The sequence below is a fragment of the Anticarsia gemmatalis genome, chromosome 15 (assembly GCF_050436995.1).
Source record: "Anticarsia gemmatalis isolate Benzon Research Colony breed Stoneville strain chromosome 15, ilAntGemm2 primary, whole genome shotgun sequence".
NCBI lineage: Eukaryota > Metazoa > Arthropoda > Insecta > Lepidoptera > Erebidae > Anticarsia > Anticarsia gemmatalis.
Genome location: NC_134759.1, coordinates 9,503,777 through 9,525,443, shown reverse-complemented (window position 1 = coordinate 9,525,443; position 21,667 = coordinate 9,503,777). Strand labels below are relative to the sequence as shown.

The following is a 21,667-nucleotide window of genomic DNA, read 5'->3' as shown; positions in this document are numbered from 1 at the left end:
TATCTCGGGTGCAATTTCATATCTCACACGTCCGCAAATAAGTTCCAATGGATATCTATATAAACTGATTGCGATTATAGGCCAATAACTCCGAGTTGTTCGCTATTTGGCTCCGAGCAGCAATGAGGACGGGACGGAATGTCCCAGATAAGTGTTTATGAGCCAATTAGTGGCAAACGAAATGAGGCCTATCGGGCTCAGCGTAAACCTGATAATGGTTAAGATACGATCACGCGCCCTAGAGTATTACTACGCACACACTATTAACGAGACATTTCAAAAGCATCCAATCATCGGACTTATTTATTAGTTTACCCTAGTTTCATTTGACACGTACTGTTTTGTGATTAATTACCTACTAGGCGAAGATATCATTACAAATGGACAGAAATGACCCATAATCTCTTGTCTGATTATACACACAATTATGTACAGTGAGAATAGACAAAACGATACAGCCCATTTCTAATGTCCAACTTTCTATTTGACAACCGAGAGTGAAAACGATTTAACGTGCTCTATGTATTAATGGTGGCATCAGTAATTCTACATATATATTCTAGCGGTTATACAATCGCACGTAATAAAACGTAATCTAATATTAAAGCGAAATTGTGTAAATGTCGTCTGGGTAGATCGCGTGGCGTCCTCGGGTTCGTGATTGCAAGTTGTTAACTAGGCAAGTTGCTTAGGTTACTCGTGATCCGTTTACGCTGTTCCACTATACTTGACGGATACAGTTACGACCTAGTTAAGTAATTGTAACTTAGACTCTTAGACAACTATATCTGATGCGAATTCCTGACTAAAGACAACTTCGAACTTATCTCTACCAACTGTAATGCCTAGTTGAAACTACTTGAAATGTGTGTCACAGAATATCTAATTAAATAACTTACCCCACCAAGGTAGGTAATGTTATTTAATATTCTTCTACTTAAGTAATTACGTTAGTTACTTCAATATTTTAGTGCGACTCTATCCACATGGACTAGTGAAACTTATATATCTAGGTAGGTGTCAAACAAGACCAAAACCCACCCAGCAGATTATGCGTCATTGAGTAACAAGCACAGATACTAGTCGGCCCTACCAACTGTGCCTACTGGTGAGGACAAGTGCTATATACCTACACGAGTATACCTATATCCTTGTAGTGAGAATAAAATAAATGCTTCCAGTAAAAATAGAGGACCGTCATGATCTTATTATTTATTATTCATTTTGGAATACATAGGTCATTTCATTTATTTCATGATCATTTCATTAATTTTAGGAAATTAAGTCATCACCATAAATAATTGTGTTAAGTGCTTTAGACAATTTTTCCATCTGCGCTCGAAACTCACTCGGATTTGGACAACCTTATAAGTGATGATACAGAAATGTTATACGCTCAAAACGTCTGTTGGTAACGTCACACATTCAGTTTAGATGTCCCGAACGCAAGGCACATTTGAATAAAAGCCAACTATCATTACAAACAAGCTGAATAAAGACTTAATTAATCTGACTCCCAGAGCGGTAAGCCACGAGCACAGAGTTGTGTATTCATTAGCATTAAGAACGTTTTCATGGCAACTAAGGTTAGTTGAATCAAAGCAGACATTCAAATTAGATTACACTTAAATACTCCTCATTGCGAACGTACAAAGACTGGCGAACAACGGCTTCTTAGAAGTACTACTGCAATGAAGGACGGCATAGACCACCAATTTCAAATTTAATATAAGCGGGAAAATCTCATTTATAAAGCAAATAAAAGTAGGCACCTATCTAGGTAGTTCCAAACGTCCCAAACCCTAAGTATTTGTTCGCGTGACTTAGCCTTGCAGCATTTATGCCTCTGTCCTCCAACAAAGTTGAAAGATCATCATTCCTAAAAGCGAATCTACAATCAGACGTAAACGTTTCGTGAAACAAAAACATAACAGAGACAGTGAAGATCTCATCTTATATAATAGACGAGCTGAGCAAGTCTGCATTAAACTGCGATCCTTTGTAAGACAAGTATTTATTTACAAATAACTTTGGTTAAGTTTCTTTCTCCGCAGTCTTTTCATTGTATTCATGAGAAGATCTCGAGTTTACAAGTTAATTCGTCCGTAACTCCGTACAATGTTCTAGTCTGGTTATTAAAATAATAGTTCATTCTCAAAACAGAATTTATAATGAACTAGCTGACCCGCGCAACTTCGTTTGCGTGTATCCCGCTACTTCGACAAATACAGTCAACGCACCAACACATATTGGATACTAATTTTCAATTCACAATAACTTCTCTTTCCCTTAACCGCGTTTAAAATATTAAAATGTTTTTTGGTTTCTGTGACTCTTCTTTGATCGCCCCCCCTATCAGTTTTTGGAAAAAATATTTAAGTAATGTACAGATTTTTTTTTGTCTTATATGTATAGATCAAAGTCGTAGTACCTACTTTTTAATATTATTTATTTTTTATGTACCGTTTTTTTATATTTTTTGTTTTTTTTATGTACTTACCTACTTTTGTTATATACATCTAACTATTATTTTCTTGTTTACTTTTTAAATTATTTACATTCTACATTTTATTACTTTTACTTATTTTTTATTTACATTTATTTTTAGAAGATTAACTTTGTCTACATTTTTTGAAATATAATATAAGGTATACATACATTTTCATTTTAACGATGAGAAAGGTTTCCCATATATTTAAAATTAAAGACTATCTACAAATAGGGACGCTGCCCCCGCCGCCGCGGCCGGCCCGTACCGTGTCGCAACACTAATATCGTGATATCTCCTAAACTATATGTCTAAATAACACACTGTAAACTGCAAAAATAATCTAAATTAAATGCTCGTGATGATGAACTTACTTATTTTGATAAGGATATATGTATTATTGGTTATATCACCAGTTAAACATCACCCAACGAATTAAATGTTTTTTTAATACAGAAAAGTAGTTTTTGTGACTTAAATAAAAAAGCTGGATATATGTCATCGCGGACTTTTTTGTAGAACTAATAAAGACCAATGTTTTTGCTATACATAGTTCTTACTTGTATCCAACGGTATAAGCGGCGCACGCACAAATGCAATCTTCAATTAGATTTTTTTTCTGACTTCTTGGACATAAATCGCTATAACTCAGCTAATATAGTTTCAATGTATTTCAATTATATATAAAAACCTGTCGGAGAAAATACTCTTTCTATTAGTGAAAACCGCATCAAAATCCGTTGCGTAGTTTTAAAGTTTTATGCATACGAAGGGACTACAGACAAAATGGGCGACTTTGTTTTATACTATGTAGTGATACAATCAACTTAAAAAGTTCGATACAATGGATGTTTCAAGTCGTTGACTTGAGGAAGTCTGACACTCAAAATGTGAGAAGATAAGGCACATTATTTAATATTATTGTGAGATCACAGGAAGGTCGCGTTTAGCATGCAACGACCTCCGTGACAAGCGTCCAAATTGCGGCTTTAGCATAGTTTAGCGTAGATTAGTCAGTTCCGTGAGATAATTGCTATGTACATCGTCGACAAGCTGAAAATAAACAGACAGCTATAATACATTGCTTCCGAGTATACAATGGACGACACGGGTTTTATAAGTAATTGAGTAATAAACGTTATTTATGTCTTGAGAGATTACAAAACATTGAAGAATATAATAACGAAGGGAACAGGAATAAGTAGTCTTGGTCACGGATCTGGGAATAATAAAGCAGGTGATTACATTAAAAGTAGAGAATAGTGCAAAAATGGCGGACACACAAATAACTTTTATTGGGCAATTTGCAACGAAGTTATGTCATCAGAAAACCTCATAAATCGGTGAGGAAAACGTAAACGGGCAGCGATTATAGCTGCGGCCGGCAGACGTCTACCGAGACAATAAAACCAAAATATGACAGCTGACAATTTATCACCATTACCACGTAATACTTACTTCAGCACAGAATTTATTATCCGTTGAAGAGCCGAGTAGATTTTGCGGAAGGGAATATCATTCAATGTCAAGGTTCCATTCTGATAATAACAAGTTCTTTGGGCAGCCGTGGCGCATTAAGTAATCGTTTAAGACGCGATTTAAATGTGATAAATTGATAATCCATTCATCGAAGAAATAACTAGTGCAGAAAAAATGCCATTTCATTATTGTGGTCATTGGTTTCTGAGAGGCTATCAACCAGATATGAATACAGTTCAAGGTCATAAAGGGATTGTGTGGCCGGTTTCGTATAATCCTGAGTTCGATACCCGCGTCACGTGTTCCGTAAAATATGGATAGATACTTTGTGATTATATTATTATTATGTATTGCTTTTAGTGTAGTAATATAACCTGACGATGTTCATAAATGACTGTATCAGCTTCTTTTTTTAGTAACAAATATTTAGTGTAAAAGGTTTTAATCTTATTGAAATACCTTAAACAAGATTATATTTTTAACTTGTAACTCAAACCGGTAAAACTAATTTGAAACTGGCAAATTAGTATTACATACCTAAGTGGTTAGGCAAAAGGTACATAATTAAAAAGGTATTCGAATGGTATTGGTATTCTAACAGCAAAAAAAAAAAAAAGGTTTGGTACTGCACTATTAGTCGAAAAGTTATGTTTTATGGAGACCTAAAGAAACGGATACTATTATTTTTTAGGTTTTATTAAAACAAAATAAAGCAACATAAAACCAAGTATTGACTTAACAAAAAATGATTTAAATGTCAATAGTAAAGGCCGAAGTGGATAGGTACTTATTATATTCTAAGTAACCCGCTGACAATACAAGGTTAACCATTCACTACCTGCTTAAAAGTTTACTAGGTATTTTCATATCCGCCTTAAAGAATCATTTTATTAGATTGTAATGGAACATGTTATACTTAGGTGATTTTGTTATTCATTTATTTATAATCAACGTAGTTATAATATCGCGTACTGGAAAGTTGTTAGGAAAGGATACACAACTTTATAAAAATTTTGGTACTTAAAAATGCATAGGCTTAAGATTGTAGAAAATACGCTTGTTTTCTATTAGGTACCCAGGTAATATAAAATTAAATACATAATACCTATATCACAGGACCCAGACCTCTATCTTAACTATAGATAAACGCGAGAAAATCCGCGTTTTCTCAGAAATAAAAAACTTAATAATCCTTTAAACCGGCAAGCTCTTAGAAAATCAAGAACTATTAGAACAAAGGCTTTCAGTTTCCAGTCGTAACGTAACACTGCCGTCTAACAATACCTCTCAGAGACCATTCTCTCAGCATAAAAGACAGTAAGTACCTACTAATACGGTCGTAGTACTTTTTAATACAGCCAGGGTGAGGAGATATTGTTCTCACAAGCAGATTGGACGTCGGCACCGTCACCATGACGCCGGCGCGGCCCGTTTATCGTCAAAGTTGAGCTATACAAGTGCACCCGCCCGGAAAGTTCGAGGTTCTTTTACGTAACGCGGCCCACATAACGCATTTTCGCGCCGATTGATTACGCCTCGGCCGACCGTAAAACTGACCTCTTCCAAATTGTGACTGTCTGCTACGAGTGGGAGGATCCAAAGATAAATCTGAATCTTACTATAACTGACGACTTGACTACAAGTATTTAAGATGCAATCTAAAAAAAACTAGGTAGGTAAAATTATATATGTTACTGTAAAAGCCCGAATGGTGGTAAATCCTAAGATTTTCCTGTATAACCTAAGATTTACCAACTCGCAATGGTAAAAGTCCGAACAATTCTTTTATTTCGAACTTTTACCTATATACTTTACGAGTATTTGTTCTGAGCCTGGTTGTCAATTTATCTATATAAGTATATATTTAGAAGTATATAAGTATGTTTATCAGTTATTTGGTTACCATAGTACAAGCTCTGCTTAGTTTGGAATCAAATGACCGTGTGTGAGTTGTCCAATAATATTTATATTTATTTATTTATTTATTTATTCACTTGATGATGTCGAGATGTCGCCGGAGCCCCGCTTCGCGGGGCTCCTCCTTCTGGGTGGTTAAAAAAAATAACCACGAAGGCTAAGGTGGGAGCGAGCGAAGCGAACCTACCCATGTCGCTGTGCCCAAAACTCCTTCTTTATAACAATGTCACAGTATATAATTATACCGTGAAATAGTTATAAACATAGTTATGAAGGAGGATTTTTTTATATACCGTAACATAGTTTTTAAACTCCGGCTTGTTCGGACTTTTACCATTGAGAGTTGGTAAATCTTAGGTTTTACCGGAAAATCTTAGGATTTGCCACAGTTCGGGCTTTTACAGTAACATATACACTTACTATTCCGCCTCAATGAAGCACAATGAATATCGAGATGGTACGCTTCTGTATCCCTAATTGACCAGGAGCTGCGCATATCTAAAGCAATCCAATTAGACAATCGCTCATTCTTCTAAAGCGGGTAAAATATCGACTAGATCGATCAATGTTAACGCAATATCATGATGTCAATAACATGTCGTGTCATAACATATACAATAACATGAAAAGAACCAAACATCACAAATGGTTGGTCACGCAGAACATCCGCACTTGAATGCCAGCCAGTACATCGCGATTGCTCGCTAACAATTTGGAAGATACCTTAACCTTTACGTTACGAAAATATAATCGTATGGTCTTACTTAAACGAAAGTAAAAAACGAGTAATATGGGTTTTCTTTTATGTAAATCTACGCGCGACCGAAGAATGTCATCGTAACAATGCCTGGGAAAAAACACCGAAATTTGAGCATTTCATGTTTGGAAGCAGACCTATCCTCCTCCTTATCTGGCCGCAAAATGTGTTCTACGAGGAGAATTTTAAAGCGGTCGAACATAGCTAAAGGTCAGGTCAGAAGTCCGACGAGTCGTGCCGATCATAGCTTTAAAATGCCAGAGCTTCGGCACGCTTCACTAGAGCAAAAATGTTAGTCCGCCTTTTTGTTTTCGACAAAAAAAAAGCGCAATATCCTTTCGACTTTCATCCTATAATAAAATGTGACATGGTCGTTTGTGAAACCCACTCGACAACGCTGTTTATGTGCATAGTTCTGGAAACAACAAGGATAGTATGACAAAACGAAAATTTGCCTATGGGTAAGAGGAAATTCGGAACAAACGCGATAGTAATAGGCAGGACCAATATTCAGAGGAGATGACATATTTTGGACATTGGAATACCTAAATCTATACCTAAATATCTAAATACTCCCTAGGCTATTTACACATTTTCAACAGTTACTCAATACCTTAGGCAATAAATTTGAATCAGACAAATTAGGTTCTCTCCTTTCTTCGTTTAAATTATTTTCTTAGATGTGTATCTAGGTACCTGGGAAGCTAAGCTCATATTAAAGATAGCTTACCATATATTGTGACTCATGTCAAATTAATCAGTTGATACCTAATTATCAATAACAACTACAATCATAATACCTATATGAGAAGGAAGACCAACCAGGAACTTGGATCTAATGAATCCAACACACAATGTATAGGTATTTCCAAATTCATTGTTACCATTATGTGTCTTATAGATCATGTTATAAGGATCAGAATAGTATGTTGATTAGTTAAGATATGACTAGACACAATGATTTGTTTTTAGACACATAGCTTCATGTTTTGATTACTGTGTGAAGTGTTTCACAGTAGCTCAATGTATGATAGACATTGAATATATTGTTTTACTGGTATAAAGTTCACAGCATCTGTTTGAGATGAATGAAATTGTTTTTTCTCAGTAATCTTTATCTACTATTCTCTTACAATAACAAGTATTAAGAATGATAATGGCTCCGATAAGTCTGTGCAACTTTTTTAAAGTCACTTGAGTAAACACTAAGATATGCACAGAATTCATTGCTATTTACCTAGATAGGAATTGTATGCGCAATAATCATACATCTGAATATCCACCTGCTTTAGCAGATTATTGAAAGAGAAATACAGTAATCCTTGTACAATTCACTTATTTATTGGCTAATCAATACAAACAAATAAATAAGCAAATACTTTGTTTCCTAATTCAATCACAATTCTCTCTATTCAAATAACTAAAGTGGGTAGGTATTTCCTATTTCCTGTATGTGCAACTTTGTTTCTATTTTTTAGGAAGATAGTTCATTTTAATATAATACTTACAAACAGTGATATTTTAAAAAAATCATTTAATTTTACTAGTCTTCTGTAATTTAAGCAAGTATTTTAACCGTTAGGTGGCATTGAACTGGCTAATATTTTCATATAATTAATATTCTAAGTAACCCAGGGTCAAGTGAAACAATGATAGGGTTGTTACATTAGCCTCTGACATTGTTATCAATGTCTATTGATATGTATTGACTAACTTACACAAAATGTCTCTAAATCTTATTAGAATTATATCACAGAGGCTGAGAATTACTTATGATACAGGAATTGCTTTAATATAAAAAAAAAAGTAATTGTTACATCTAACTACGGTATAAATAAAAAAAAAATATTGTACGAATATTTAATCCGTGTATTAAACATGGTATACCAGACCGGTATTCTGTTACTCTGGCGTTACTTCCTTGATATCAAGAGCAAACAACTTTCGCTGCGTGTGTCGGGTGCGCGCGCGCCTGCTCGCCGCTACCAGCTGGCGCACGCGCATCTACACAAGCCAAACCAATATCACGCCCAAATGTACTAGCAACCACTCAATTACACCTACTGCAACATTACGCAAGGCTGGAAACTACACCTGAACGCGGTACAATCATTGAAAGCCGAGCCCCGAGCTCGTATATCGCATACCACGTAACATCTGAAAATTGTCTCTACAAATTTTCAATGGGTGAATAAAAGAGGAAATACTCACCGATATGTTTATCGCTCCAAATCCCAAACAATATAAAAACTGTCACTCACACGTTACAACACAAAACACAGACTATTCACCTCTTGACATCTGACATTGTTCATAGAAACATAAAAGAATACCACTTAAATATTTCACCATAAGACGCAGGGATAAAGTGTTATCATAAAAACAATAAGATATAACAAAAGTTGTGCAAAACGATCGCAAAATAACGATACAAAACGTAAACAGCTACCTACTTTGACAGAATCATCCAAGAAACTGACACTTGCCATGCAGTTGCCAACTTCAAAAGCACTTTCGCCTTCAAAATCAAATGCGAAGTTACCAACATTCCAAGAAAAATATTTTTAATACCTACTGAACAAGGTTAGGTTAGAAGCCTTTGCTTTCATATCCCTACTACCTAATTTATGTAAATTGAACTATGCCGTGTTTGTGCTTGTCTGATTAAGACTAATTGATATTAAATAAATCAGATTTTGCAGCCTTATTCTACTCCCAGAGAAGATCAGACGAAAATACATTGAATGTTTAGATGCAAATAAAAAAGTTTTATGAACGGGGACCTGTTGTAAAAGACAGAACATCATATCACAGATCAAAGAAAAGCAAATAAATTAAAATTTAAGCTCTTATTATTATTTAAACTGAAATAAATACCGAATCACAAATGAAGTACCTACCTACCTAACAAAACTGTGTCATAAAATAATAATGAAATTGCAACACTAATTCAACAGCTGTCATTTTCGTCGTCATCATCAATCTGTCATTTCAGTTGATTGTTATCTCTATTTTTGTGCTAAAAATATATATTTAGAACCGAGAAAAACTTTCCTTTGTGTTTACAGTGCATAACAAATCATAAAGTGGCGTGAATAACTTAAGAAATATGTCTAAATTCGAAGATAATCCGTTTAGTGATCCTACCATAGACAACCCGTTCGCAGTATGTAGCCCTTCAGTGATATGAAATTATAATGTTTTTGTACCTTTGATGATATTATAATAACAATTTTCAGGACCCCGCGGTGCAGCAGGTTGCTAGAAGTACAAATAATGCTACCCGCGGCCTCGATGACTACAATCCCTTCGATGGGCAACAAAATGCTAATCAAACTGCGGTAAAATGTTCATATTAGTCATTACTAGTAGAATTCTAAATGTCGATATGTCGAACAACGGTATCTTTGATATATCTTCGTAGCGTAACGACTAGAAAGTTCTGATGAATTTTATTATATCTATAGTGTCACCATGCTTTTCACATTAAGCAATCTATATCTCTCATACCAATGCTGATCTCTTTGAGAAGTCTATTACCTTACTATTCTAAATTTGATAGAACATTTCTATAAGCACAGCATAAATTTCAATCATTGAAAAGATATAAAAAATTGACATGTCAAACATTTGTGCAGCCGCAACCTCAACAGCCAACTCAGCCCGCAATCATGCAAGCAGTGTCCCCACCGGTGAGCGGCCAGTACACCCGGCCTGCTCAGCCACAGCAGCAGCAGTCCCAACCACCACAAAACTTTACCACTGCTGATTTTCAGGTAACACACACAGCAGTTACTTATTAATATGTTCTGATAGGGAGATAATTATTCAAAATTACATTATGAATTAGTGTAATGGATATTTTATTTGTTTTTGGTAGCAACCAGAACACAAATAATATTACATTGTTGTTTTTCTTAAATATTGTTAGTACTTCCTCTAATCTATCCTTATTGTTATTCCATAGTTCCAACAATATCCTGTTAACATTAAATAAATAAAACTGTATGATGCATTTGATAAAGCTGCGTTAATTTGTTTTGAAAGTACACAATTATCTTATCAGTTTCAATATAAAGAAAGTTAATAAATACTACTTTGATGTCAATACCTACTTAGGTATGAATTACTCAAAACTTTTTATTTCAATAAACAATGATAAGGTTTTTCAGCAATGCCCACTAGATAATAAAATAATCATATTGGTGTTAAGTCATTGCACTTAAACAGGTCACAGACAGAGTAATTAGATATGTTGGTTTAAGATCATAAATTCTTATGCGCTTAAATTGATTACTAATACTCAACAACAGTTACAAGAATTTGATGTCTAGCTTGTTGACCGATCTAATCTCTTGTTACAATGGAAGCAAAATCTTTTACGGTTTCTTAGCCAGAGTTCAAAGTTTGTCCTATAGGTAGTTGTTCAGAGTCATATCTGCAACATATTTACTTTGTACTGTTAAAATATATTTAACATTTTGTATGTATGAATATTTTTTTAAGTATTAATTTCCCCTAATGTCTTTGAACACCAACTTTACAATGTTGTACAATATATTGCATGTAAACTAATATGCACTTTGCTTTTTTCGAACCGCACAAAAGGAGCTAAAGGTAAACACCTGTTTTAACATTATATTGTATTATTATGAGTCATACTTATCAGTAGCATAGATAGTGCTTTTTATCAACATGTCTTAGTTTGTGACATATTATTTATTCTTTACTTTTATTGCTTTGTTAATTGTATTAAAATATCACATTGACAGTTTAGAGTTTATTTTATTTGTTAATACATGTCATATAGACATAAATGATAAAATTAAATTAATGTTGATTTTTAAGAGCTAGCCTATAAATGAGGATAATCTATAAAACATTTTTCCTCCATTTAATAACTCATAATAAGAACCAATTGTAGTAATAATGTGTTGTACCTATTGTTTCTATGAGCTAATTTGAGCTAATTCGTACCAATAGTTCATATTCATTAAAAAATCAGATATCAGATTTGTTAAAAAATACATCACACAGAAATCAGTGAAATATGTTTTTAATTACATTTTTATGTTACTATATCTTATCAGTTAACATTTAGCATTTTCATGGATCTCTACATCATTATCACTAATCTTTGGCTCATACAAACATGACACATAATCAATCTTATTTTTGAAATAACATAGTTGTACCTCTTGCCTTTAATAATCATTTAATGTAGACTTATGGTTAATGTAGTTTTTTTTTTAATTAAACAAATATGGCCCTCAAGTGTTATCTCACTCACAGATTATACTTGTCACACAAAAAATACATTGCTTACACTACTGTAGTCTGTAAATACACAACACATATCTATTTTAAACATGATGAGCAACTAACTAGTTAACTCCAATGAGTGTAAGCGAATGATACACCCACTCTATCTCACTAACTTCAAATTGCATGTGTAGGTGTGATCAGTGCCATCCGCAGTAGATTGTAAACTCAGACCAGTGTGTACCATCGTGTATTATATGATTTTAAAATGGATGTAAATGAACTACAGAGGAGACAAGAAGAGTTAGAGCGTAAAGCGGAGGAGTTGGCGCGAAGAGAGGCGGAACTCCGTGCCGGGTCAGCCGGCCGGCGGAACAACTGGCCGCCTTTGCCCGCTTTCTGCCCCATACAACCTTGCTTCTATCAAGACATCAATGTTGATATCCCGCTCGAGTTCCAGAGAATCGTTCGTCACCTCTACCACTTGTGGATGTGTGAGTAACATTATTATTATTATATAAATTCCTATTAACATACTGTTTATAAAGTAAATGTTAATTGCCTATGACCGCTTTATTCTGTGTTGTGATAATTGTTGTTTACTTATAAGTAGAATATAGGTAAAGTTTGTAGAACTAATTGGTGGGCGGCAATATTTTAATTAGTAGAGTAACATTTACAAAGCATGTAGAATTTAAATCAAACCTTTCCTTGAACAACATGTGAGGTAATGAGAGGACAAAAACTGAAGTTGACTGAACTTCTTTTTTAAATTTTTGAAACATAAATTTACACATGATTTATTTTCACTTTTTAGTCCACGCTCTCGTGCTGACCCTCAACATAATCGGGGCGATGTCTCTAATGTTCTCTGGCGAAGGGTTCACGATATTCGGCCTGTCGATCCTGTACTTCATCTTACTGACGCCGTTCAGCTTCATCTGCTGGTACCGGCCTATTTACAAGGCGTTCAGGAGCGACTCCTCCTTCAACTTTATGGTGTTCTTCTTCATATTCCTGTTCCAAATGATCATCACTGTTGTGCAGTCCATCGGATTCAGCGGTGGAGGCTCTTGGTGAGTAAAGTTACATTTCAAGTAAAGTATAGTCTAAGTGCTAATAAATTTTTGTGTAGTTTGGTGTAGTTTCATATTTCTTTATCTTTTTATGACAACAATGAGAGATAGTGTCAAAGCTTGCCTACTGTCTTCAACTCACTTCAATAATTGATATATTGATGTTTTCAGCGGACTGATCACCAGCATCACGGCGTTCAAGGCGAATGTCGCGGTGGGCATCATTACTCTGATGGTCACTATCGGGTTTATCACCTGCGTCGTCGCTGACGTCATGTTAATGGCTAAGGTGGGTAGTTCAGACAGTAATAGCTATCATAAGAACATAACGCTTCACTGAAAATGTTAAGATCTTTGTTAAAGTTGAATTAAATATAATTTTATGCATGACTGCCACACAAGGCTGCTTATAATATATGATAATGAATATGTAAATGTGTGTCAGGTGCACCGCATCTACCGGTCGACGGGCGCGTCGCTGGCCAAGGCGCAGGCGGAGTTCACGACGGAGATCCTGCGCAACCAGCACGTGCAGACCGCCGCCTCCAGCGCCGCCGCCGCCGCCGTCAACGCGCAGATCGCCAACGCCAACCGCTACTAACGCACCACGGTACGTTACACACACTACCTACCATACCGACACTCTTACCGCTTGGTATTTTACCGTGACTGATCCATATAGTTCAGTAACTATTTGATACAAAAACTAGTAGTACCTTTCTAAAGATGATATTGGAAGTGACCTTGATGTTATAATAGAGAATCATTATTTTATTATACTAACGCTGAAGTATCAGGTAGGTTTGTTACGCGCGACATTTCAGTAACATGTTATGTCCTTAGCAGATTTTACGACTCAAAAACTTTTGGGTAATTCCCAAACCATTAAAAGCTTATCACAAATCCATTTATCATTTACTTATTTATGTGTGATGTTTCTTCAATGCACTGTAATGTGTTATTTTTCCATTGACAGGTGTAAGAGTACTGACTAAATGGCTCACTGATTATAAACATCGGGAGATTACGCAATAGATTCATCAATCAAGATGTCATTAGTGCTTTTTTCTGATATTAAAATACTATGTTTACATATTTTTCTCGGAGACGAACGTTTCATCGCGAATTATTGTTAATATATTCGTCGCGTTTATATCGTACATGTATTCTACCTCGAGTGTGATCAAATTTTATGATAGCTTGAGGAATAGACACTGTTCTTGTTACTTATCTAACGATTACTCGCATTATCAATTACTTAACGTAGAAAGTATTTAAAATGTGATTGTTTCATATGCTTGATCATTCATTCATTATTTCTTATGTTATTCGGATCACTTATGGACGCTCCGTGATTTTCATGTATCGTTATTTGTTTTGATGATGAAGATAGTACAGTTTATCGGCCAAAAGTCATATGGCTGTGTACGAAATGCAAGTAAACATTTATTGGAATTTATTTATGTAAATTTTAGCGTCTTATTTTAGAAAGTGTATAGTGCAACATATAATAGAGATATATTAAATAAAAATCAATTAATACAATTAACTGTTATCCCTAACTTTTTTATGATTGCTCCTTTTTGTCATTTAATAACTTTGAAGAGTATAATCAATTTCCTCTATTCTTTGTAGCACTGTACTTACCAAACAGCATTTCGGTATTTTAATACTATAATTATAATTATGACGATATTTATAAAATTAAGATTATTATAATACGCCACGATTTAGTTTATTGCTAGCTGTAACGATTATTTTAAATCGACATGAGCTTACAAATGCTTTAAGATCTACATACCTACTAAAATTGTGGAGTCTTCATATAAAAAATGTTTTACCAGGGTTTATTATTGTTGTATTACTGCAAAAGAAAGATGATTCGTTGAATATTATTTCACTCAATATTATCCTTCTATTTTGTTTTTCTATTCTTATAATTATATTTATTATGTATGATGATGTAGAAAACGTTTCAAGTACACTCATGCATAAAGCTCGACGTCGGGTGATCATTCTTATTGTTTGCAATGTTCTGTTTGTTTGTTAAAGCTACTATTTACTTGTTTCTCTTGTGTAGACATTCCAAAATAAGTGTAAATATCTTTTAATCATTAAATTTGAATATTAACTGTATATTGATATTGAATTTGAGTATCTTTTAAAATTTATAAACATAATTAAATCGTGTAATGTCGCTAATAATGATATGGTATTTGGACCATTAACTTAATCATTAGAATTTCCATGTGTGTGACTCCCTTTTGCCCTGCGTTGAGACTACTTATTAGATGCACAAGACTTCAATTTTAGTATTTATCGTTGTATAAATAAAATAGTGTAAGTTGGTAAACATTTAAGCATATTTATTAACTAGTCAATGGACTAAGCAGCTTTGGACACTGACTAAACTAGACCGCTTACAAAATTGTATCTAAACTTGTGTTACGTGACGCGCCGATGTCAGGCGCGAACATACGTACCTATATTATATAATCAATCTGGGCCTAGCATAATGTAAATTATTTACCAGACCGTCCTTACCCCAGATAAATGGTAAGCGAAGGCGTGTAGATTTATCTAAATGTTTAAACTGTTTTGTAACGATTAAGTCATGTTATGAACTTATAATTAATAATAAATATAGTTTCAGAATGTTGTCTTTCATTTCAACTACCTATATTTTTTTTTATCTCTTAACAGTTACAACGTGCATTCTGATTTCCATAGATAAGTTTAAAATAAATATATTTAAAATAAAACAATGTTATGCTCATATTAATTATTATTTTAACAAAAATACAAGTTAACCATAGTAGATGTTGTCACAATTCACCTTAACTTCAATTGTTTACTTACAAGGCTAGACAATCTAAACACACCGTTAGCAGCAGGTTCCCAAAACAGTACAATTAACAAGAATGATGTGATGCTTCAGTGGATGGAATTCGCCTTCGACACAAGCGGTCAAGCGACGAACCAAAAGCAACACCACCTAATGATTTTTCGAAACTAAATGTGTACTAGAAATTATTAGAATTTGTTCAATAGGTGAAGGAAAGCATCGTGACTTAACTATGCGTGTCTGAGACTTCAACAGTTCTTGAAGTAATTCAATATCACAAACTCTCAAACTCTCTCACTATTTGAGAAGACCCATACCCAGCAGACCAATAGGATAGTAATGGATACATATTGACTTAACTGTTCAGAAAAAAGGAAAATAACCCAGGTATTTAATACAAATGATTTTAAAATAACCTGCTGCCGCGCTCAATTTTCTGCGACCCTTATTTTAATTAGAACACGTCATGCAATTGTTTATACACTTCAATAATATGTACAGCGTTCAACCCGCAAAAATAGAATTTATTACAATAATTTGTAATCATAATCTACCTGTATTGCGCTAAAATTACTTCGATGAGATGAGGTAATTATGAGGCGAGATGAGGATGCCTCATTCTAATGTCTCACAAGGAACACTTTCGTATTTGTCTCTACACACGCTGAATGTAGACGATCCCTTACTTATTCCGTAAGAACGGTACTATGTTTGTGGAGCATTGGCATGTGCGTGCGCTCCGAGCCGCGCGGGGTCCTGGCTCGGGTAGTGCAGTGCCAGCGGCGCTGGAGGCGGAGGCACGGGGCCCACTGGACCCACTCCGCCGCCCCACGGCGCCCAGCCGGGGCCGCCATAGTGATGGAGATTAAAGAAGTCGTTAGGACGATTGGGAGGTGGAGGCATCTGTAACAATCATTATTTGTTAGAGAAACAGAGTAGATAAAGCTAGATTACTTTTGACAAGTTTCGAGTTTGGTTGGGAATAGGCTTTACTTCATAGACATATTATAATTATGTTACATACATAACTAGAATTTTAATAAATAAATATATGCACTATAATAAACACGAGCTACAAGTACTAGTTTAATGTGGGTTATTGAAATTAAACATATCTACAACATACCTGAGGCGGGAATGGATGCAGATAAGCGGGTGGCGGCGGCAACGTCCCTGGGAGCCCAGGAACTGGCTCCAATGCAGGTGCTGTCTCATTTTTCTCATTAGCACCTTGACGACCTGAATCAAGTAGGTACACAAAGGTTATAAGGATATAGTTGTCAAATATAAATTCAATAGCTGACAAATAAAGGTCATGATTTTAAATGTAAATAGAAGAACAGCTGATCTATCTTTATAAATAAATAAATATAAATAAATAAATACGACCGAAATATATGTACGCCTATAGCTTGGACCAAAATTCCCGCGGGAACGGAATAAACTGGATAAAATGAAATGAAATGAAATGAATGAAATGAAATGAAAACTCTTTATTGTACATAAAGGAAATACGAACAAACTTAAAATAAACTTAAAATAAAAGTACAATTGGCGGCCTTATCGCACAGTGGCAATCTCTTCCAGGCAACCATTGGATGGAGAGATATAAAAGCAGTTGAATGAAGGAGGGCAGTACAATTGAGTGTAGATAGTGAATATATAAATATTGACATATACGTATATAAAAGAGTAATATAAAATAATAAACAAATAAATACATATATATAAATGATACACAAATAATATATTTAAAATACATACTTAATAAATACATAAAATAAATAATTAATTTTGTAGCGAAAGGTAGTGTTCCTTAACTTGTTTTTTAAAAATGGGTAAGGATTGAGCACGTCGTATTGACACTGGTAGTGCATTCCACAATCGTACAGCTTCAACAGAAAATGATCTATCAACAAACTTTGTGGAATGCACTGGCATCTTCAATCTTAAATTTTCTGATGATCGCAGGAGTCTTGAATGCGTGTCATGCAAGAAATCGAAACGTTCTTTAAGGTATGGGGGCGCTAAGGGATTAAACAATATATGGTACAAAAGAGAGAGAATGTGAGCATTCCGGCGTGAACGTAGGGGTAACCACTTGAGCTTGTGTCTGTATTCAGAAATATGATCATACTTGCGTAAACCAAATATGAATCTAATAAAGAAGTTTTGAAGTCGCTCAAGTTTATTCAATTGGTCCTCGGTGAGATCAAGATAGCTGACATCAGCATAATCAAGAACGGGAAAAAGAAGGGATTGTACTAACGCAACTTTAGTCGTGATGGGAAGAAAATTACGCAGTCTGCGCAAAGACCCCGCCGAAGCGAATATTTTGCGACTGACGTGTTGGATTTGAGGAACCCACGACATCTTCTTATCAATGAAGATACCCAAATTCTTAACTTTGTCACTGTATGGGATATCAATACCGTCACAAGACACGGGGGGTATCAGTGACCAGTCGATTCTCGAGATCATTCTCGAACTGCCAACAACAATTACCTGGGTCTTATCCGGGTTGACCTTTAACCCGTACGACTTGCTCCAGTCACAAATTCGCATCATGTCGGTGTTTATAGTTTGAACAGCTTCCGTCAACCTATCTAGAGGAGCGTGGGAGTAAATCTGTAGATCATCTGCGTAGAGGTGGTAGGAGGAAGTCAAGAAGTTAGAAATTGAGTTGATAAAAACTGCGAAGAGAAGAGGGGATAAAACGCCGCCCTGCGGAACGCCAGCATATGACGGGCACCATGCGGAGATCGTGTTATCGATGCTGATACGTTGCCGGCGCCCAAACAGGTAACTACGAAACCAGTCAACCGCTGTTGGAGATACGTTAAGAGAGCATAGTATCCCGAGAAGTACATCAAAGTCAACAGTGTTAAAAGCGTTGCTAAAGTCTAGCAATGCAAGCACTGTTAGATGACCACCTTCCATTGCTGACCTAATGTCTTCCGTAATATGAACCAGGGTTGTGGTGGTACTGTGGCCGGGACGGAAACCAGACTGGAGCGGGTTAAGGAGTTGGTTTTCGGAAAGAAAGGAACTAAGCTGATCATGAACGAGGCGTTCAAGAACTTTAGACAGGAAAGGTAGGATAGAAATGGGCCGGTATTCAGAGAAGGATGAAGGGTTACATTTTTTAGGTAGAGGTGTGATTTGGGCGTCTTTCCAAGCTGATGGGAAGATGCCCCTGGAGATGGAGAAATTAAGGATATGACAGATGACAGGGAGTATCTCATCAAGGATAGGAAGGATCATATTACGGCTGACGCAATCGGTACCTATTGCATTCGAGGTAGTAGATAGGATGCTTTTCTTAACGTCACAAGCAGCAAATTGATGAAAGTCAAATGGGAAGCAATCGGGAGTCGAACTTAGTGAAAGAGATTTTAGAGTATTATCTTTTAGTAAGGGGTCAAAGTTGGGTAATGTAGTGAAATGCTGGTTTAAAGCGTTAAAATATTATACCCAGACGAATTCAGCTCAGTCCTCTTGTTATAAATAATAGAAATACAAAACATGCGTGTGACAGAAAGATGGACAAAAATGTGAAGGGCACAATAAATTCTGAAGTATTTGCTAACTTACCTTGTGATTTGCCCCACTTAATAGTGAGCCTTTTTCCTCCTATTACCAGTCTATTGAATGTCTTCTCGGCGGCGTGTTCGGCAGCGCTCCTAGTCGTGTACTGAACAAAGGCACATTGTGCTCTAGGAACTAATGTCAGAGACCTAAAAAAATTAAAACTTATTCTTTTAAAAAGTTCCAAACATATTTGATAAAATTGTCTTTAAGGCACTTGTCCCACCGCCAACGATGAACGAGTAACGAGTACAGCTAGAATTGGAAACGAGTTGGCGAGCCGCGGGGAGCGAGTACGTAGTTGCGATAGTTGTGTAGCTCTGCTACAAGCGAGTGTGCGAGTGAGGCGAGCGATTACTCGCATCACTGTCATCATCGTAGAGAAATGACAGCTGGTTACTCTCTCGACGTGTGTTCTAATCGCGCGGGTATCGCTGAGCGATTGTTATCTTTCATGGTTCGGCTCGCTTAGCAACAGACTAGTGAAGCGAGTGCTCGCCGTCAGCGTGAATTTTTATTATTTGTATATGTGTCTCTTTTGTTTACATGGAATACATATCTACTATACGTTTCTTGAACGAGAAAATAGCCGATAGTTTGTCGTTTTCTCGTCGGCGGTGGGACAAGTGCCTTAGGGGCCATCTTGCATCTTTTGATAACTTTATTAAAGAAATAGTTTTCCGAAACACATTATCATCACTCCTACAGTAACTATCAAAACAAAGATATCTGATGCCAATAAAATTGAACTTATGCATACCTAATTTCACCATATTGATAGAAGTGGCCTCTAAGTTCATCTTCAGTAATATTGTCAGGTAGGTTGCCTATGTACAAAGTAGTGACAGATTTGTCTTCTGGCGGTGGCAAGGCTGGCATAGCGGCAGCGCGACGCATCAACTTCTCAGCCACAGGATCATTAACTCCATAGTATCTGGAAAAAAGTTTTTGTTGTCATGAATGTCAATCTATGCATTATGTGCGCTTTGACTAATGTTTTAAATATTATTATGAATATTATTACCTGTCTTTGATGTTTTGATCAGCCAAAGGATCATCAGGGTCAGTTGGTTTCTCATGGCGGTACGGACATTCTTCACCACGTCTACACTCGCCTTTCACCCAAAATGAACACACATGAGGTCTATTCCTCTTGTAATATGGTGCAGTTCTAGCTAACCGCAACAACAGGTCAGAAGCACCCTTGGATTTCAAAGCAGAATTGCTAGGCTGAGTTGAATCAAATTTAGACATTTGACTATCTAGATTCTGTATATAATATTCCTTATTGACTTCATTACGAGGTAGATCGTCTTGTATCTTTAGAGCAGCATCTCTAACTTGAATTGGTAAACCATATTCAAGGTCTAACAGGCAAGTTTGACAAACATTCTTCAGTTTGGAACATGTCTGACATATTTCCGTCTTCTTGAAACGCATCCGTGCACCAGGACACCAGCGAAATACAGTGAACGGTCTTGCACATATTTTGCATTCTTTGCCATACTTCTCTTTTGTCTGGAAAAAAGTTTAGTATTAATAATAGTCGTAATTACAGCTCACTTAAAGCAGTAGAAAGATATATTTACCATGCGAATGTACGGGTTATCTCCTAAACATGTTTGGCATAGAATTGGGAAGTCCTGGAATAGAAAAATACAGATGTTTATAACATTACAACTTAGAAACACTTCACCTTCATAAACTTTAAAATATAACTTACCGAATCTTCCCAATTCTGGCGATTGTATGTGTTTGTTGACTTCGATACAGCCATATCAACGGTCAGAAATAGGCACTTCAACTGTGGTATATTCTGTAATAACGGCTTAAAATATGCTACATGTAACAATTAATCAATAAAGCACTACAAAGCAATATTGCACTACAACTCAAAATCAAGACGAGAAAATATGCGTCATTGGATAAGCTGTCACAGTGTCACACACACAGTGCAACGAACGCCATGACACTCAGAGACTACAGAGTACAGACCAGTTGTAGAATTTTTAAGGATGATATTTTAATCTCAATTTATACTGAATTTATTAATCGACTAAACAGTTAAAGTCTAGTCATTAATCAAATTCTCTTTGCAATACCTACATCTTTTTTCAGACAATTTTATGATGAAATAAGTACATATGTAACTACTTAATAAGATATTAATTGTCAATTTTCAGTGAAAATAAAGTAGGTAACTTGCGAGTTACATCGTGGGATTACGTAAAATGTCTATGGATTATGGAAATTTA

At 35.6% G+C, this 21,667-nt stretch overlaps 3 protein-coding genes across 4 annotated transcripts in view; 1 reads left to right on the top strand and 2 right to left on the bottom strand.

The window, feature by feature from the left end:
* The window catches only part of LOC142978938 (furin-like protease 2), a 196,662-nt gene extending 187,535 nt beyond the window's left edge, over window positions 1–9,127 (bottom strand). For both annotated transcript variants that reach the window (XM_076123581.1, XM_076123580.1), the window contains exon 1: window positions 8,853–9,127. The gene's annotated coding sequence lies outside the window, so the exon portion shown is untranslated. The remainder of the gene's footprint in view (window positions 1–8,852) is intronic.
* Window positions 9,128–9,595: 468 nt separating this feature from the next.
* Window positions 9,596–15,634, top strand: Scamp (secretory carrier membrane protein). The gene is made up of 8 exons (XM_076123859.1): window positions 9,596–9,807; window positions 9,881–9,982; window positions 10,280–10,417; window positions 12,193–12,397; window positions 12,721–12,979; window positions 13,151–13,268; window positions 13,425–13,589; window positions 13,956–15,634. The coding sequence occupies exons 1-7, from the start codon at window positions 9,751–9,753 to the stop codon at window positions 13,578–13,580; spliced, it is 1,035 nt and encodes a 344-aa protein (XP_075979974.1). The 5' UTR covers window positions 9,596–9,750; the 3' UTR covers window positions 13,581–13,589; window positions 13,956–15,634.
* Window positions 15,635–15,731: 97 nt separating this feature from the next.
* On the bottom strand, window positions 15,732–21,397 carry LOC142979085 (pre-mRNA-splicing factor RBM22). The gene is made up of 7 exons (XM_076123858.1): window positions 21,136–21,397; window positions 21,002–21,055; window positions 20,437–20,930; window positions 20,173–20,346; window positions 19,419–19,561; window positions 16,951–17,063; window positions 15,732–16,727 (listed from the first exon to the last, which is right to left on the bottom strand). The coding sequence occupies exons 1-7, from the start codon at window positions 21,187–21,189 to the stop codon at window positions 16,530–16,532; spliced, it is 1,230 nt and encodes a 409-aa protein (XP_075979973.1). The 5' UTR covers window positions 21,190–21,397; the 3' UTR covers window positions 15,732–16,529.
* Window positions 21,398–21,667: the final 270 nt, after the last annotated feature.

Bases quoted from the DNA above. Each gene is read 5' to 3' on its own strand.
- Scamp (XM_076123859.1), top strand. From the start codon at position 9,751: ATGTCTAAATTCGAAGATAATCCGTTTAGTGATCCTACCATAGACAAC. The intron at 12,398-12,720 runs GTGAGTAACATT...TTCACTTTTTAG, and splicing joins CCTCTACCACTTGTGGATGT to TCCACGCTCTCGTGCTGACC. The intron at 13,269-13,424 runs GTGGGTAGTTCA...AATGTGTGTCAG, and splicing joins ACGTCATGTTAATGGCTAAG to GTGCACCGCATCTACCGGTC.
- LOC142979085 (XM_076123858.1), bottom strand. From the start codon at position 21,189: ATGGCTGTATCGAAGTCAACAAACACATACAATCGCCAGAATTGGGAA. The intron at 20,931-21,001 runs GTAAATATATCT...ACTTTTTTCCAG, and splicing joins ATAACCCGTACATTCGCATG to ACAAAAGAGAAGTATGGCAA. The intron at 16,728-16,950 runs GTATGTTGTAGA...TGATTGTTACAG, and splicing joins TGCATCCATTCCCGCCTCAG to ATGCCTCCACCTCCCAATCG.